At 44.5% G+C, this 18,097-nt stretch overlaps 1 protein-coding gene across 2 annotated transcripts in view; it reads right to left on the bottom strand.

The window, feature by feature from the left end:
* The window catches only part of Ntaq1 (N-terminal glutamine amidase 1), a 51,615-nt gene that overhangs the window by 16,111 nt on the left and 17,407 nt on the right, over positions 1-18,097 (bottom strand). The window contains exon 6 of one of the 2 annotated variants that reach the window (XM_032915720.1): positions 15,905-16,662. The exons of the other annotated variant lie outside the window; for it this stretch is intronic. Coding sequence (XP_032771611.1) covers positions 16,553-16,662 — 110 coding nt within the window. The 3' untranslated portion in view covers positions 15,905-16,552. Of the gene's footprint in view, positions 1-15,904; positions 16,663-18,097 lie in introns of those variants that run through there. 2 annotated transcript variants of the gene reach the window in all.

Below are 18,097 nucleotides of genomic sequence, written 5' to 3'. Positions count from 1 at the left end.
AACCTAGAGGAGGAGGAAGAGGGGTGAGAGGGCAAACAGGTAGGCACCGGAGACAATAAATTGAGACTTCAATCAATGCAGAGCTATTCACTGCTTTTGTTTTGGGTGGCCTGAACATGGTAAATGCCTGATCTTCTAGATTCTGCTAACTGGGTTCTGTTTCCTGTCACATCTTTGAGAGGAGGAAGCTGAGGCCTGGGGAACAGATACAGCTCAGTCAGAAGCACTCAGTAGCAGTGGGAGTCATTTAAACTGAGCCTATGCACGCCCAGTCTCCTTGAATGACCTGTCTTGCTGGGCCCTCCTGGGAATGCAACCCCTTTTTCCAAAGTAGCGACCGATAAAACATTGTCCTACATTAACTCACAACTCAGCAATCTGGCTCTGACTTTAAAAACATTTCCATGAATTTTTAGATCCAAATCCAAATTAGAAAAGGCCTCACTTCATTTTAGGATCCTGAGCATGTACTGTGGCAAAGGGGCCATCCCGGCACACTGGTTCTCCAACCTTGCATCCTGCTCTTCTCAGATCAAAACGGCTGCCCCTCATCCAGGCTGCTATTGGAACTGGATGCCACAGCCTCCAAAGGTGAATTTCTGGTCCTCGAAGTAAACACTGTGCCTGCTCATGGTGTTTGTACAACCACCCCAACCCCCAAAGAATGCTGGTTTACAGCTGCCCTCCTGTAGGCTAGATAGGAAAACGTGGACAATAGCCCCATCTGCCTGTGAAATAGAAGCACACTCGAAAAAAGCAGCCAACACCTGTGAAGAAGCCATGCAAAACATCCATTCCTATTAAATAATCAGACTCAGGCTGCCCTGACTGGAACATGACTGCCGCCTCAAAAATAGCATTGTCCCTAACTAACACTTTTACGTTTAGTTGTATCATTTCCCTATTTATAATGTTCAATAGTTTAAATGAGTGAACTCTTGGTTTTATTTTTCCTCCCTTTCTTCCCCTTTTCCCTCTACCTCCCCCAACTTTTATCTCCTTTTTTTTTTTTTTTTTTTTTCAGTGCTAAAGAGTACTAGGCTCTATCACGGGATACTTCCCAAGATGTATTTTCCTACTCTTTCTATACTCAGTTTGCAACTATGTATCATAGGATTTTTAACTCATCGATGAGGATGCCCCCTGATCGTCACCATGTATACTTACTTCACTGACCCTAGGATCACCTCCATCTGCAAAGTCAGCCTTGCCAGTTACAGTAACATCTTCATATGCCAACCTACAAGGAGGCCTTGAAGATCTAAGGATGCTCACTGCCTGTTGTAGATCCCCAGCGTTAACGACCTTAGCTAACTACACCAACTATCTCCCCTGCAGCTTCTCCCAGCTCTGTCCATTACCATCTCTCCACTTGTTAAACTCTCTTCAACTATCCAACCGGGGTCCTGGTTTCCTTCCAGAGACCAGATTGTACCCTGACCTACATTTTCCAGCTTCAGTAGTCCCTAGGTCCCACATAAACACTGGTCTTGCCAATCTCTCCAGTTGACAAACCTTTCGTGTGGACTTGATATCCAACTTGCCACGGCAAGGGACCCAGTATAAGGAGGAAGGCCAGAATCCCCTCATCCTGCTACATTCCAGCCATAGTCACCCTCATGCAGGTCTTTGAATTCATCAAGTTCTTACCAATCTCTGGACCTTTGTAGAGTCTCTTCTTCCTAGGCCCTTTCTCAATACTAAATGTCACCTACTTAAAGATGACATCTTCCACTACATCACACAAAGTAAAATCTGGATGCACACCCATGGTTCAACTTTATTATTTTATAGTTTAATTCTTTTATAATGCCACTTAACTTACGTAACTAGTTGAGTGGCTATTTGTTAATGTATTCTCTACTTGACTGCTAGTTCCTTGAGCAAAAGAAATGTGTCCCAACAGTCTTTGGGTGACTCTTACAAAAGCATTTGTTACATATTCTGTGCAGCTATGTCTTAGACTATTAGAAGCAATAGTTAGACTTTATTTTAGAGTGAGCCAATTCCCGCTGTTTATGAACTGCTAATCACCTATAACCACCACTGTATTTCTGTCATACCACATGCAAAACTTTGAGTACAAAGCCATTTCAACAGATATTTAGGAATTCCGAACACATGCCTCTTTCACAGGACAAAGATGAAAATCATCTCAACACTGATCTGTGTAAACACTAATGGGATTTTGATGTTTGTTATAGACTAAGCACTATGATCAGTTACTATAACTGTCTCATTACTTCTCACAAAATAGCCCTATAATCACAGGGGACACTGTCGTCCTTTCCTTCTCTGTTGCTGTGATAAACACCATAACCAAAACTCAGCTTGAGGAGGAAAGGGTTCATTTAAGTTTATAACCCCCAGATCATGGTCCAGCATTGAAGGAACTCAGGCAGGAACCTAGAGAGAGGAGCTGAAGCAGTGACCATGTGTGGAATGCTGCTAACTGGCTTGCTTCCCATGGCTTGCTCAGCTTGCTTTCTTGTGTAACTTGGGACTATCTGTGTGGTAGTGGCACCACCTACCATGTGCTGGGCTCTCCCACATCAACTCTTAAGAAAATGCTCTACAGACATGCCCACAGGACAGTCTGATGGAGGAAGTTCCTCAGCTGAGGTCCTCCCTTCCCAGATGACCACGGTTTATATCAAACACTACCTAGGACATGATACCATCTCTGATAGTTATTTTGATTATCAGCTTGATAGTGAGGCATGTAGATTAGTAAAACACACCCCCAGATCTGTCTGTAGGAGTCTCTCCAGAAACCATTAGCTCTTGAGGAACTGACCTAATGAAGGGAACCATCCTTGGGGTGGAGTCATAAACTAGCATAGTCAGGATGTGACGAAAGGTGAGAGGCAAGGACTAGCTGGAAAAAATAGATCACTGAGAGTATGTTCTTGGGGAACATATCCTGCCCTGACCTCTTGCTGCCTTCCTCTTTCTCTGCTTCCTGTCTATTATGACATGAACTACTCGTGACCTCCCTGCCGTGATGAACTGATACCCTGGAAAGAGAGCTGAAAATTTCTTCTCTGAAACTGTTTCTGTCAAGTCTTTGTCCAAAAATTAATACACCAACTAAGAACATAGATTCTAGAATTATGATATAATGCACATGCTAGGGCTACTACACTTGCAAAGTCAACCTTAACTTCCCTTTCTTCAGCTAGAAAATTAGTGGGTGGAATGGGGGTGGGGAGAGCAACCTCTCAGAGGCAAAGGGGAAGGGGGATGGGGAGAACTCTGGGAAGGGGGAATAGAAGGGGGGGTCAACATTTAGAATGTAAATAAATAAAATAATTAAATTTTTAAAATCAGGAAAAAAGAAAGAAATGAAAATTAGTATTATAGTGGTAACCACAGGTTACGATCGTTGCAACCTGCGTCCTAGTTAGCATTAATTGTCACTGGACACAGCTCAGAATCACCTGGAAAATTGTCTCAATTGAGTAAGTGGTTTTATCAGGTTGTTCTATGGGCAACTCTGTGATGGAGTGTATTGGTTATTAGTGGATGTAGAAGGCACAGCCCACTGTGAGCAGCACTATCCCCTACACAGGAGGACCTGGGCTGTATAAGAAAGCTAGCTAAGTGTAAGGCAGCGAGTGGGCAAGCAAGCAGCATTCCTCCATGGTTTCAAGGTCATGCTTGAGTCTCTGCCCTGACTTCCCTCAATGATGTGGCCTGGAAGTGTAAGCCAAACAAACCCCCTTTCCTCCCCTCAGTTGTTTTGGGACAGTGTTTTACCACAGAAACATAAACAGCATGATGTAATAATGTAACACTTAGGGTTAGCTCAATGCTTGGCAAACAGAAAGTGCCCCTGTGACGTTAGTTACCTAGTTACAAACTGCTCTTCAAGGGCCTTCTGATGGGCTTACAGCATCACCCTGCATCCAGCCCAGAGAATGAGTCAACAGGCTCAGTAGTCCTTGAGTTCAGAGTCAATCTGCTATGAACTCTCCTTGGAATCCAGAAGCAGCCGGCAAATGTATTTCTACAAACAACCGTGTTCAGTTTATGGTCCAAGCACCACCATTAAATCACGTTCTCATTTCCCTTTTTGAAATAGCTATCTGTGTTCTCTGAGAGAGGCCCTGAATATCTATAGTTCCTGAAATGTCCCAAAACTCTCTGGTGAGAAGGCATGCTTTTTTAAAAGTAGGCCCAGCTCCCAGAGGAAAACCATGAGGTTAGTCTCTGAAGCTATGACAGTGTAACTCATTTCCTGTTTTGCTCGACTGTCTAGACACAGATCTCATAAGCATTAGGTTAAAAAGAGCAGGTTACATATGAAATGTGACCGCAGGAAGATTACAGGCTTCTACCTTTGTCCAGTGACTCCCTTGAAACAGGATGTTTCGCCTTCCTTACCCCACACTCTTTTCCTTAAGCCCTCTGAAGCTGAAACTTTTATTTCTCTCTCTCTCTCTCTCTCTCTCTCTCTCTCTCTCTCTCTCTCTCTCTCTCTCTCTCTCTCTCTCTCTCTTTGTGTGTGTGTGTGTGTGTGTGTGTGTGTGTGTGTGTGTGTGTGTGTGTGTTTCTGAGACAGGGTTTCAGACAGCCCTGGATGTCCACTCTGTAGATGACCAGGCTGTCCTCAAACTTAGATCAGCCTGCATCTGCCTCCTGAGTGCTGGGATCAAAGGTGTGAGCCGCCACCACTCAGCTTGAAGCTGTATTTCAATGCAGGAATAAAAACCATCTTTTTTCCCTAAGAATATATTTGCCCCTTGATACTCTCTTAAAGATCTATTTATATGAGTACACTGTAGCTATCTTCAGACACACCAGAAGAGGGCATCAGATCCCATTACAGATGGTTGTGAGCCACCATGTGGTTGTTGGGATTTGAACTCAGGACCTCTGGAAGAGCAGTCAGTGCTCTTAACCTCTGAACCATCTCTCCAACAAGGCCCTCAATAATCTTGTTTTGTTTTGTTTGTTTTTTTTCCAGTGCTGGGGACCGAACTCAGGGCCTTGTGCTTGCTAGGCAAGTGCTCTACCATTGAGCTAAATCCCCATCCCGGCCCTCAATAATCTTAATGCAGTTTTCCTCCTAGGTTTTATTTGCTTTTGGTGAAGGGAGCAGGGGTTGTTTTTACTAGAGGGTCTCATGATGTAGGGTCTCTATCTGTCTTGGAACGCATTAGGTAGATTAGACTGGCCTTAAACACACAGAGATCCACTCCCTGTCTCCTCAGTGCTGGAATTAAAGACGTGACCACACGTGACCATCGCTAGATCTGAAGTCACTTCAAGACAGTTTACAGCAGCTTTCTTAGGAAAGAATATAGAACTATTTTGGGTTATTACACAGACTTTAGTCCCAAATGAGTTTGTTACTACTGAATGCATATGAACTGGATATGTTGGCTTTTTAGTAATGTAATATTTACCAAGTGAGAATCTCATACTTGTGTACAATGTATTTTGACCCCGTTCACCCTCAGGCCCCCAGACCCACCCCCACCCAGTCCTACCACATATACTTATTGTTCTTACCCTATCATCTGTTTTATAAAGTATTGATTATTACTGTTTTAAATATATAATTTTTCTAGAAAACACATTTTTGTTGTTTTGTTTGAAACAAGCTTTTACTCTTTCTACCTCCCAAATGCTGGGATTAAAGGCACACACACATATACATACATACCACACACACACACACACACACACACACACACAGACACACACACACACACGCACGCACATCGAGCTTTAAAACAGAAGAGAAGTAACTCCTTGGAGACATCTGACCATACACCAGGTTTCTGCATCAGTATTAAACTTCATGAAAATGGTAAGAATACTGTAATTAGAATGTTTGTAGTGTCTTTGTTATAGGTGAAGTTTCACGATGTCTGCAAGTTGCTTTGAGTTCATTCAGGGTGGGGGCAGGGGAGCAAGAGAATTCTTCCCTACCAAGAGCAAAGACTATTTTTCTCTTTCCTAGGCTGGATGCTCCCCCTTGTGTACCAAGAGAGCAAAACGTATATCAAAGTGGATTTTCCAAACCATGCCCCACGGTGAGACAGCAAGGCTCAGAGACTTTCAGAGATGATTGGAGGTGGTACACCTATGTCAGGCATGAGACCGAAGGAAGGTCAGGAGTTACAAACCATTCCAGGCCAGTGAGCCTTCCAAAAAGAGCCACCTGTTTTTAACAAACCTACTCCCAACCCCTCACTACCAGTATTGCTCCCGCTTAACCTCCATCATGTGAATACCTAAGTCTGTTTGGGGTGAAGGAAAGTCACGGCTGCAGAGAGGCTGAGGTTGGGGAACCTATCTTAGCCTTGATGAGCGTGATCTCGGAGACTGAGCTCTGGGATGCATTCCAATGTTGTTTATATGCTCGATAACCTCTTAAAGCACCAGCCCCTGAGCCTGTGAACTGGGGATGCAACTGGACGTAGATTAAAGGGAACCTGAGAGGGCCCAATGATTTGTTCTGATGTAACTGGATCATCCTCTTAGGATGCAGTAATTCGAGCTGGAGAGATGGCTCAGTGGTTAAGAGCACTGACTGCTCTTCCAGAGGTCCTGCATTCAAATTCCAGCAACCACATGGTGGCTCACAGCCATCTATAATGAGATCTGATGCCTTCTTGTGGTGTGTCTGAAGACAGCTACAGTGTATTTTATAATAAACTTTAAAAAAAAAAAAAAAGGATGTAGTAATTCTCCAGTCAGAGCTGAGTTCAAATGATATTCATTACTAACTGCTCTGGGCAAGTTACCCTGTCTATGTCCTCATCTGAAAAATAGGAGTAACAATTCCTACTTCATAAAGTTAACGTAGGGATTAATTGTTCATATACAAGCTTTGGGCAGTACCTGGAACCAAGCGAGTACTCACCAAGCATCGGCCTCATTACGGATTCCAAGGTGCTCTTTTAAACTGATTTTAGGAAGCTGGCCATGGTGGTACATGCCTTTATCCTAGCACTTGGAAGGCAATGGCACGTGGATCTCTGTGAGTTTGAGGCCAGCTTGGTCCACAAAGCAAGTTACACAGAGAGACCTTGTCCTCAAGAACCAAATTAATTAATTAATAAAAATCAATATTAATTGAGTGTTTAGGGAATCACAGCATCACCATGAAGTAACGAGACATGGTAAAGACAGGCGCCCATCCTTAGTTGCTCTCACAGAGCTCCTACTTATCTAAGCAATAGAAATGCTAGAAAAAAATCATTTGTTCTCATCTTTGCTCTGGGGCCGGGGCTACTGACACGGAGCTCCTAAAGGCCTTGTAGACAGAGGTGCTGGGATCTGAGGCATCTCCTGGGGTCTCCTAGAGCATCTCTTGTTCTAAGACAAACTCTTCTCTCTTATTCTGGTTTGGTTTAGGAGACAGGTCCCACTCCATAGCCCAGGCTGACACAGTTCTTCCTGCCTCAGTCTTCCCAGTGCTGGGAGTAGAGGCATGAGCCGCCATGCTCCACTTATAGTGCTGAGTCTCTTGCTGGCTTTCTGTGATCAGGAAGCCCAGGCCACAGTAAGAAGTTTGTTTTCAGCCCCACAACACGTTCCCCAGAGGAGGAAGGCTGAAATGGAGAAAATGCATATCTATATAATGAACGCTTCATTTAAAAATGCCTACACTACGGGGCAGTGGTGGCACACCTCTTTAATCCCAGCACTCGGGAGGCAGAGGCAGGTAGATTGCTGGAGTTCAAGGCTAGCCTGGTCTACAGAATGAGTTCCAGGACAGCCAAGGCTACACAGGGATAATCTGTCTCGAGAAAAAAAAAAAAAAAAAACCTTAAATCCCTGTACTGGATGGGTGAACATTTCTGTTGGCACGGTCACCAAGCATGACTGAAAACTGGTAATCCTGTAACAGCCTAGACCATTTTTTTGTCCATACAGTGGTGATCCTCTCGGGCTGCAGAAATCGCTCGGTGGTTGAGAGCACAGATTGCTCTTCCAGAGTTCAATTCCCAGCAACCACATGGTGGCTCACAAGCATCTGTAATGGGATCTGATGCCCTCTTCTGGTGTGTCTGAAGACACTACAGTGTATTCACATACATAAAATAAATATATCTTTAAGGAAAAAAAAGATGGTAATCCTTTCATAAACCCAACTTGATCCGAACCTCTGAGCATCTAACTGAATGCCCACAGGCCAAGACCTCCAAAATCTCACAGTGATTGGCTTCCCCTGTGCTGTTCATTTGCATATACCATGCCCATCTCTTTACCTGCCAGTCAGTTTCACAGTCAGACTCAGTGGTAAATGTGTTCCTAAATTCTGTGAACCATCCTAGCAAAATTCTCAGACTCAAGAGAAAGTCATGGGAACCTCACCTTACAGCAGACCAGTCAGAAGGGGGAAGGGCACGATAACCTACTACTCGTGATTGGCACACAGGTTATGGGCCTGAGACCTTAACCCATGGGATCTGACTGAAACAACAGGGGCTGTCAGAAACTTATTCCAAGACACCCAGTTAAGTCTCCAGATCACTGACTGACACTGCATATCCAGCATCAAACCTACAGTGTTTAAATTAAAAACTTGATTACATGCTGCTTGCCCGAGAGATCTTCGGTAGCTGGCCTTGAGAAAATATTACCACATTTTGGGCTAGGGATTTACAACATCCATCTTCGGAAGAGGAGAAGGGAAACTGTAAGAAATGACTAGTCCAAAATCCAAATCCTTATTTTTTAAAGATTTATTTATTTATTTTATGTACAGCATTCTGCCTGCATATGTGACTGCAGGCCAGAAGAGGGCACCAGAAGAGGGCATCATTACAGATGGTTGTGAGCCACCATGTGGTTGCTGGGAATTGAACTCATGACCTCTGGAAGAGCAGTCAGTGCTCTTAACCACTGAGCCATCTCTCCAGCCCCCAAATCCTTATTTTAAGGGCGTGAGATGCCCATATTGCTTCGAGAGTACCACGGTTTTCAGTCACGATCAGCGGATCTTCAGTGTAGGTTACCCAACAGTGTCGTGCCAGCCTGCAGGAAGAAAGGGTAGGCTCACAGAAGGGTGTTTCTTCATGAAACCAATACTAAGGAACCACAGGAGTTCCTGAATGTGTTTCCTCAGCCTTAAATTCAGTTACTTCACCAAGACAACGTGATGATGATGCTTGGTTTCCTAAGATACGACAATGACTTGTTATCAGTTGCCATGGACAAACCCAGCAACAACCCTCAAGTATGGTGTGGAGCTCCTGTGGCAGTAGGGAAGGGTCTGGTGTCCTATCTGACTGATCTACTATGAAAGCTCCCTGTCTTTGTATGTACTCTGGGCCTTCTGAGCCTGCACTGCATGGCGGTGCAGCTCAGAGCTGTTCAGAGCATAGAAATACACCCTTTAGTAGCACACAGACCTCTCCTTAGCTGTCCAAAGGTCTCTTATCTTGAAGCCAAGTCAGAAGGGTCAGCACCAATGAACAAGCAAACTGGCAAGGGCCTGAGGAGAGCCAAGCCAAGTGGAGTCCTAAACTGATCTTAGCATTTTGTGTAATTGCAGGCCTGGTAGTGAAAGCCTATAGTCTCGGGATGACATGGTGAATTGAGGTCAGCCTGGGCCACATGAGAGCATTTGAAAAAAAAAAAAATCAGAATAGAACATCAAAGTGCCATGGCTTTTCCTGCTTTAGATTTGAATATATAGTCGCTCAAGCTGTGCCTGTTAAAATACTTGTATTCAGGTTAGGCACATTGTTTTAATCCCAGCACTCGGGAGGCAAGGGAAGCGATCTCTGAGTCTACATAGAGATAGAGACTGGTCTACATAGCGATTTCCAGGACATTCAGGGCTACATAGTGAGAACCATTCCCAAAAAACAAAAACAAGCAAAAAAAAAAAATTAAAAAAAAAACAAACAGAATTAGTGCTCAATAATTTTAAAAAATAGGTGTGTGTGTGTGCATGTGTGTGTGTGCATGTGTGTGTGTGCGTGTGTAGCGATGTGCACTTGCCTACGTCAGCATAGTTAGAGACAGAGCTCAACATTGGCTCCCTTACCAGTTTATTGAGACAGAGTTGTTTTGAGCCTCAAATGACCGAGCCTGGAGCTAGCAGTGCCAGGCAGGCTGGTCGTCCAGCAAGTCTCTGGGTCCATCTGTTGCTGCGCCCGTGATGCTGGGGTTGTAGACATGTGCTATACACTCATCTTTCACTTGGATGTTGAAGACTTGAATTCCGGTTCCCACTAAGACATCCCTTTGAGGGTCTCCTCTTTGAAGAGGAGACTCATAGACTGTTGTCATACTTGCTGTATAGGCAGGAGTGACTCTGAACTCCTGATGCCCCTGCCTCTATCTCCTAACGGCTGAAATTACTACTGCCATGAAGTAGCTGAAACCATGGTGAAATCTGATTACAGACTGTGAAATAGAACTGAGGGGCTGGAGAGATAGAGGGCTCAGCAGTTAAGAACACTCACTGCTCTTTCAGAGGACCAGGGTTTGGTTCCCAGAACCCATTTGAAGGTTCACAGCCTCTGTAACTCCAGTTCCAAAGGATACAATGGCCTTGTCTAGCCTCTGCAGGCACGGAATGTGTACAGGCACACATGCAGGAAAACATCCATACACTTAATATATATAGTTTCTGCCAACTGTTTTATGTCAACTGGCACTAGCTAGATTTATCAGCAGAGGAAACCTCAATTGGAAAATTGCCTCCATAGATCAGGCTGTGAGGCCATTTCCCTGATTAGTGATTGATAGGGGAGGGACCTCCAGCCCATTGTGGGTGGGTTGTGCCATCACTGGGCTGAAGGTCCAGGCTGCTCTAAGAAAGCAGGCTGAGGAAGCCCTGAGGAGCAAGCCAGTGAGCAGCACTCTCCATGCCCTCTGCATCAGCTCCTGCTGTTGGTGTTCCTGCCCTGACTGCTTAAATGGTGAACTGTAATATCCAAGTATAAATTAAATAAAACCTTTCCCTCCCAAGTTACTTTTAGTCATGGTGTTTCATCACAGCAACAGAAACCCTAAAGTAAGAATAAACAAGACTATGGATCCCAGAACCAGCCTGAAAGCTGGATGGGTGTGGCAGCGACCTGTAAGCCCAGCAGTAGGGCGGAGATGGCAGGATCCCTGGGGCAGGCTGGCTAGCTAGAGTCAGACCAGCTAGAACTGCCAGGCAACGAGTTCAACAAGAAATCCTGCTCCAGGAAGTAGAGCAAGGAAGACAGCTGGCATAGACGGTAAGCCCCAAACACACACACACACACACACACACACACACACACACACACACACACACACACACACATCAAAAATACAAATACACAAAGTTGCAGAATATAAACCATTCTCTCTTCTTCCTCTCCACTCCTATATAGTTCTCATTTAAGGCTCAAAACTCTATCAGGTAAAACAGCCCAGAGAGGCTTCCCAGACCAGCAAATATCAAGCAGTAATGGACAGCTATGACTGAAATTTGACTTTTTTTCCCTTCCTCTAACTGAGTACAGGGACAAGATCTCAGGATCTGGCCCCAAGAGTTTGAAGAAGCTCTGCACCCTGCAGGTCTTGAATGGGGAGTCTCATCCATCGTCCATGGTAGCAGGAAAGACGTGTGCCGGCACAGTCTGACAGTATTAACATTCTGCCCTTCAATTCGCTTCCAACATTCTTCCAATAAATTGCTCAAAACCTCGGGTCGCCATGGAAACCTCAGGAAAGACTACTGACTCTAAGTGAAATGTTGCTAGTCCTCCTCCCTTGATAATGAACAGTTAGTATTAAAGGTCAGGCTCTGTGAGACACCTACTGCAGCTTATGGACAAGGCCACAGTCTCTTTGGACTGAGAGGGTAAAAGGCAGTTCACCCTCCAACACTGGGTAAGCTACGCCGTTAGCTCAAAGGAAAGGGAGAAACCTTTCTGTGTGTGAGCGCCCAGTCTCAGTATAGACACAAGACAAGAGACTTTACATCCATGTTTTCAACCAGGGGCTGGAATTAGGTGTTCACCGAGGATGGCAAAATTAAATCAATTTCTTGCTACAGGCAAAAGTTATTTGAAACATACTTTCCAGACCAAAAGGTAGAATAAAGCTCGGAGTCAGGCCTGAAGCACCTGTCCGAAAAAGGATGGCGTAAATCTGAAGAAAGAGACAGAGCTGAGCTGCCGCCGTTCGGACCTAACACATCTCCCACAGGCTGGTGTCTGCATGCTCGTTTCCCAGCTGTGCTGAACGGAGAAGCTATGGAACTTTCAGGAGTGCCAAAGTGACAGAAGTAGGCTACCAGGGACAGGTCTTTGAAGGGTATATCCAGGCCCTGGTTCCTACTATGCCTTGGTGCATCCTGTCTCCTGATCCACCACTCCTTCTTTGCCAAGATACATTGAAACCATAAGCCAAAAAAGGCCTTCATCCCCTCAACTGTCAAGTCTGAGCTTAGTCACAGTGAGGCAAAAGTACCTGGATATGCTATTCAAGCACAAGAATCCAGCAGCACTTCACTATCACTGGCCAGAGATCCCATGGAATGGAAACTTGACATTCCCGACCCCAAGCTACACATACATGATGGCTCACATCTACAATCCCAACAGCTGGGAGGCTGAGGCAAGAGGACTAGCATATGTTCGAGGCCAGGCTGGGCCGAATGGTGAGTCCACACCAGCCTGAGCTCCAGAGTAGGACCTTGACTCAAAGCAAAGAAAAACAAAGCAACCTCAGAGAACAGCAACCAGAAATACACAGGGGGCAGTCCTAAGGCTGGTAACAATGACAACTTTGAAGAATGACAAATAAGAGAGACAGAAAGAGAGAGGAAGGAAGGAGGGAGGGAGGGAGGGAGGGAGGAAGAAAGGGAGGGAGGGGGGGGGGGAGGGAGGGAGGGAGGGAGGGAGGGGAGGGAAGGCAGGCAGGCAGGCAGGCAGGCAAGATCCATCTTCTAAGGAACCCATGCTTCATTAGAACTGACAGAAATCAAGCTGGGTATGGTAGTGCATTCCTACAATCCAAATACTAGGGAGGAAGAGCCAGGAAGTTCAAGTGTTGCCAAGGCTACAAGGGAATATTTATCGTTTAAGGATAGACAACTTCAATTTCAAGGTGTCTGGGAAGTCCAAACATCCACAGACATTATTGGAACTGCACTAGACAAACTTCTGTCTCTCTTTTTTAAAAAGAGAAATTGGGGCTGGAGAGATGGCTCAGTGGTTAAGAGCCCCGACTGCTCTTCTAGAGGTCCTGAGTTCAATTCCCAGCAACCACATGGTGGCTCACAACCATCTGTAAAGAGATCTGATGCCCTCTTCTGGTGTGTCTGAAGACAGCTACAGTGTACTCATATGTAATAAATGAATAAATCTTTTTGAAAAAAATAAAATAAAATAAAAGGAGAAATTGTGTGTCAACTCTCCCTTCCACCACATGTGTTCTGGAACTGGACTTAGGTCATCAGGCTTGGCTGCAAGTGGCTTTCCTCACTGACTTGTACCAGACATACATTTCAAGCCCAAATCAGACAGGTGCTCACAAAATTGGCCAAAATAAAAAGCCAGCCCTTCCAAAACGCAGTTTGTAAATCAAAGTACAATCCTCTGGGTCTTGATCCTTTTTGCTCAGGGTAAAGTATTTCTGTGAGGCAGAATGCCAAAACTTACCTTCTTTGGTTTAGCCACAAGACGCTGTCTTGTTCTGGGGGCTGAGAAAGTGGCTCAGTCAATACTTGCCACGCAAACAGGGAAACCGAGCCCAATCCCCAGTACCTACACCAAAAAAAATTAACTGAACTGAAAAAAAAATTATTGTATGTTCATTGGTGTTTTGCTTGCATGTGTGTGAGGGCGTCAGAATCCCTGGAACTGGAATTGTGGACTGGAGTCGCTGACAGGTGTGTGCTGCCACGTGGTTTGCTTGAACCCAGGTCCTCTGGAAGAGCAGCTAGTGTTCTTCTGAGCTATCTCTTCAGCCCTTAAAAAACATCTTTTCATCACGCACACGCATGCACGCATGCATGCACGCAGTTGCAGGCAGTTTCAGCTGCCTGATGTGGGTGTTAGGAATGAATGACACATGATCAACTGATAACAGCCATCACTCTGAATTTTTAAATTACATTTGTGTTGTTGTTGTTGTTTTTGAAACAGAGTTTCTCTGTGTAGTCCAGGCTGTCCTGGAACTTGCTCTGTAGATCAGGCTGGCCTTGAACCACCACCACCCAGCTAAATTAAGACTTCAAGAGCCAGGTACAGTAGGATCCACTTGCTCTATCAGCCTAGGGAGGCAGGGACAGGAAGATCCTTGGTGCTTGCTGACCAGAATCAGGCAGTCAGTCTCAGGTCTCAGTGAGAGAGTTCTCAGAAAAATGAAGGTGGACGGTTACAAGAAGAATAGCCCCAAAAGTTGACTTCTGGTCTCTAAATATACACCTGCATACCCACTCCCACACACAAAGAAAAAGAAAGACATTTCCTATTTCTTACATCACCAGTTCAATGGCTTCCTATCAGAATCATCCAAAACGCATGAACCCAATGGGGAAGTGATAATTCCTAACCTAGTAAGACTCCTGAATAAACCAAATGGTAGAGGACTCCTAGCAAACAAAATCTAAGACCCCTGAGTAAATCAAAGAGTAGAGGACTCCTAGCAAACAGAAAGTTTCTTTTATTTTAAAGATTTATTAACTTACTTTATATGAGTACATTGTAGCTGTCATCTGACACATCAGAAGAGGGCATCGGATCCCATTACAGATCCCATGTGGTTGCTGGGAATTGAACTCAGGACCTCTGGAAAAGCAGTCAGTGAGTTCTTAACCACTGAGCCGTCTCTCCAGAAAGTTTCTTAGGTAGAAAACTGATCTAAGAGCAAAAGGTCAGGCATAATTTCTATAAGAAATTGCTTATTAAAGCTGATGTGGGAGGACGGCCAAGACCAGCGCAGACTGCACAGGGTTAGGCTATGTTTCCATAGAAACATATGTCTCAAAAAAAAAAAACACAACAAAAACCTTTTGTTTTACAGCAGAACCATAAATAAAAGATATCATTACTAAATGTGAAAATCTTTAAATTATAAGACTAAATAGGGGCTGGAGAGATAGCTCAGTGGTTAAGAGCACTAGCTCCTGTTCCAGAGGTCTTGAGTTCAAATCCCAGCAACCACATGGTGGCTCACGACCATCAGTAATGGAATCCGATGCCTCTTCTAGTGTGTCCAAAGACAGCTACAGTGTATTCATATACATTAAATAGATAAATAATAATTAAAAATAATTTTTAAAAAGACTAAACTAAAATTTCTCAGGTATCTTCTAGCTAATGTATTTTAAAGCCATGTTTTGTTTTGTTTTTCATCTATAACTGAGACATTCTTAGGTATTTCTGATCAAGACTGACATATGAGGGAAGATGGCTGTCAGTAAAGTGCTTTCCAAATGAAGAGCTGAGTTCAACCCCCAAGACACACAAAAAGCTAAGCAAGACAGCATGTGCTATAACCCCCATGCTGAGGAGACAAGAGGTAAGAGAACTAGTGTAGAACATCAGTGAGCTCAAGGTTTAGTGAGATAACCTGTCCCCAGAAAGTAAAGGACAGTCAGTGAGAAAGATACTTGACATCAACCTCTGGTACACACACACACACACACACACACACACACACACACACACACAGAGTTTATCTCAGTGGTTTGGTACACAGACACACACACACACACACACACACACACAGAGTTTATCTCAGTGGTTTGGTACACAGACACAGACACACAGACACACACACACACACACACACACACACACACACACACACACACACGTTGTCGTCGTCGTCGTCATCTATCTCAGTGGTTTGGTACTTGCCACGTATTCATGGAGTCACATATTGTCATGGATTCAATCTTCAACCCTGCCCAACTCCACCACAGAGAAAAAGCCACAGACTCTTCAAAAACAAAATTAAGTCATTTTTATTTAAAGCTACATTTGTAAATGGGCCAAAATAACACTCAGACAAGGTATCGGCAACTTTTTTAAACATTGTAGTCCAAAAAGACTAATACTTACAGCTGATTCAGCTCACAATAGTGTCCCTTTCCAAGCAGCAGAGCTGTCTCTAGAAACGTTTTACCAGTCCCTCTAATGGGCAACAGAGTCTTAGAGCCACAGGCCACAACCCTGTGCTCAAGGAGTTTAGAGTCTAGCCAGACAGGAAGCAGACACAGCAGACCAAAGGAGCTGACTCCAAGTCCACACTTCTAGTTTTACAAAAGCAGTTGCTGGTCTACATCTCACACATTGAAATAAGAAAGACAGGGAAACATTTTAGTAACCATATACCCAATGTGACACATCATTAATGTCTGAGGCTGGGGACTGACTGATTAGGGTTGGAGATAGAACTCTGGGGTAGATCCCCAGGCTGAAAAAAAAGGGGGGGCTTATTCATTTTTATTTGTGTTCACTAATTTTCCAATCAAATTTAATGAGAAGTATATATACCTCTAGGCCACCTGTACCTCACTGCTCTCTGAAATGGAGGTTGGCTTATTCCTACCCTAGAGTTCCTCTAGTTGCACAAGCTAGCATCAGGCTCAGTAGTTTTTGCTGCTGAACCGATGTACAAACTCAGACAGCGTGTAGACAGCTCCCCATCCTACTGCAGGGTCCATGCTGATGAAGTCGTTCAGGTTCATTTTGGAGTCTAGAAAAGAACATGAAAGAAGCGTCTGCTGAGACAAACTGCAGGTTAGCAGCCAGAGAAGAACCTAAGGGGTGAGGAATCCATTCAGATAAGCGGGAGCTCAAGGTCACTCTTGCAACGTTCTTGCCCCAAACACACAGCAAGATACACATCTTCAAGACGCGCATCACATCAACCTATGGAAGGGTGCCCCAGCGCATGAGTCATGGCCACTGATTTACAAATATCAAGGCTGAACAAGAGGGGAAGAAAGGGAACTGTCAACGACTGGGGAAGACAAAAAAGATACGACGACTAAATGCCATACCCCTGAGTTAGATTCTGCACCAGAAATAAGAAATGAGTGAGGGGGCTGGAGAGATGGCTCAGGGGTTAAGAGCACTGATTGCTCTTCCAGAGGTCCTGAGTTCAAATCCCAGCAACCACATGGTGGCTCACAACCATCTATAATGAGATCCGATGCCCTCTTCTGGTGTGTCTGAAGACAGCTACAGTGTACTTATATATATTAAATAAATCTTTAAAAAAAAAAAAAAAAATGAGAAGCCCCAAAAACTGAACAGTATTCTCATTAACGTTTCTATGGTTACCCGCTACTGTTAACACCAAAGACCTGGAGAGGCTCAACAGTTAAGAGCACACTGGCTGCTGCTCTTCTAGGGGTCCAGGGTTTGATTCCCAACAGCCACACACATGGTGGCTGGCAGCCATGTGTAACTCCAGATCAAGATCTGATGCTCTCTTCTGACTGGCCACAGGATACATAAACCCCCCCCCACGCATTTAAAAATTGAAAATAAATACATCTTTTTAAAAAGAAAACTTAAGACTAAGGGAAGCTGAAGGAGGGTTATGTAAGAACTCTGTCCTACTTAGCAAACTTTCTAGAAGCCTAAAATTATTTAAAAACAAAAGGCGGTAGAGAGGGTGCACACATAATCAAACTGTCAATTTCCAAGCTTAATGGGCAAGTTACAGGACATTCAAAGGGACAGCAAGGACACAGTCGCAAACAGCAAGCTGTCACCCCTATTCCCAGTGTCTGCAGTATAAACGGCAAGGAAACAGCAATATGCATATTAAAAATACTCTTAAGGGAGCGGGAGAGACAGCTCAGTGGCTAAGAGCACTGGCCACCCTTGCCAGGGACCCAAGTTCAGTTCCCAGCATCCACATGCAACTCAAAACCACCAGTAACTCCAGGGGATCCAACACCCTCTTCTGCCCCGTGTGTACATGCAAGCAAGCTCTCATGCATAAAACAAAAACAACGCTATGCTTTTCTTTCCTTTTCTCTTTTTTAAGAGCTAGAGGCACTGTGGCATACACCTTTAATCCCAGCTCTGGGGAGGAAGAGGCAGGAAGATCTCTATGAACTGGTCTACACACTGAGCTTCAGGCCAGCCAGGAATACATGGTGAGATCCTGTCTAAAA

The sequence above is a fragment of the Rattus rattus genome, chromosome 1 (genome assembly GCF_011064425.1).
Source record: "Rattus rattus isolate New Zealand chromosome 1, Rrattus_CSIRO_v1, whole genome shotgun sequence".
Classification (NCBI taxonomy): Eukaryota; Metazoa; Chordata; class Mammalia; order Rodentia; family Muridae; genus Rattus; species Rattus rattus.
Note: the sequence above shows the minus strand (reverse complement) of the source record. Positions and strands in the feature narration are given on the sequence as shown.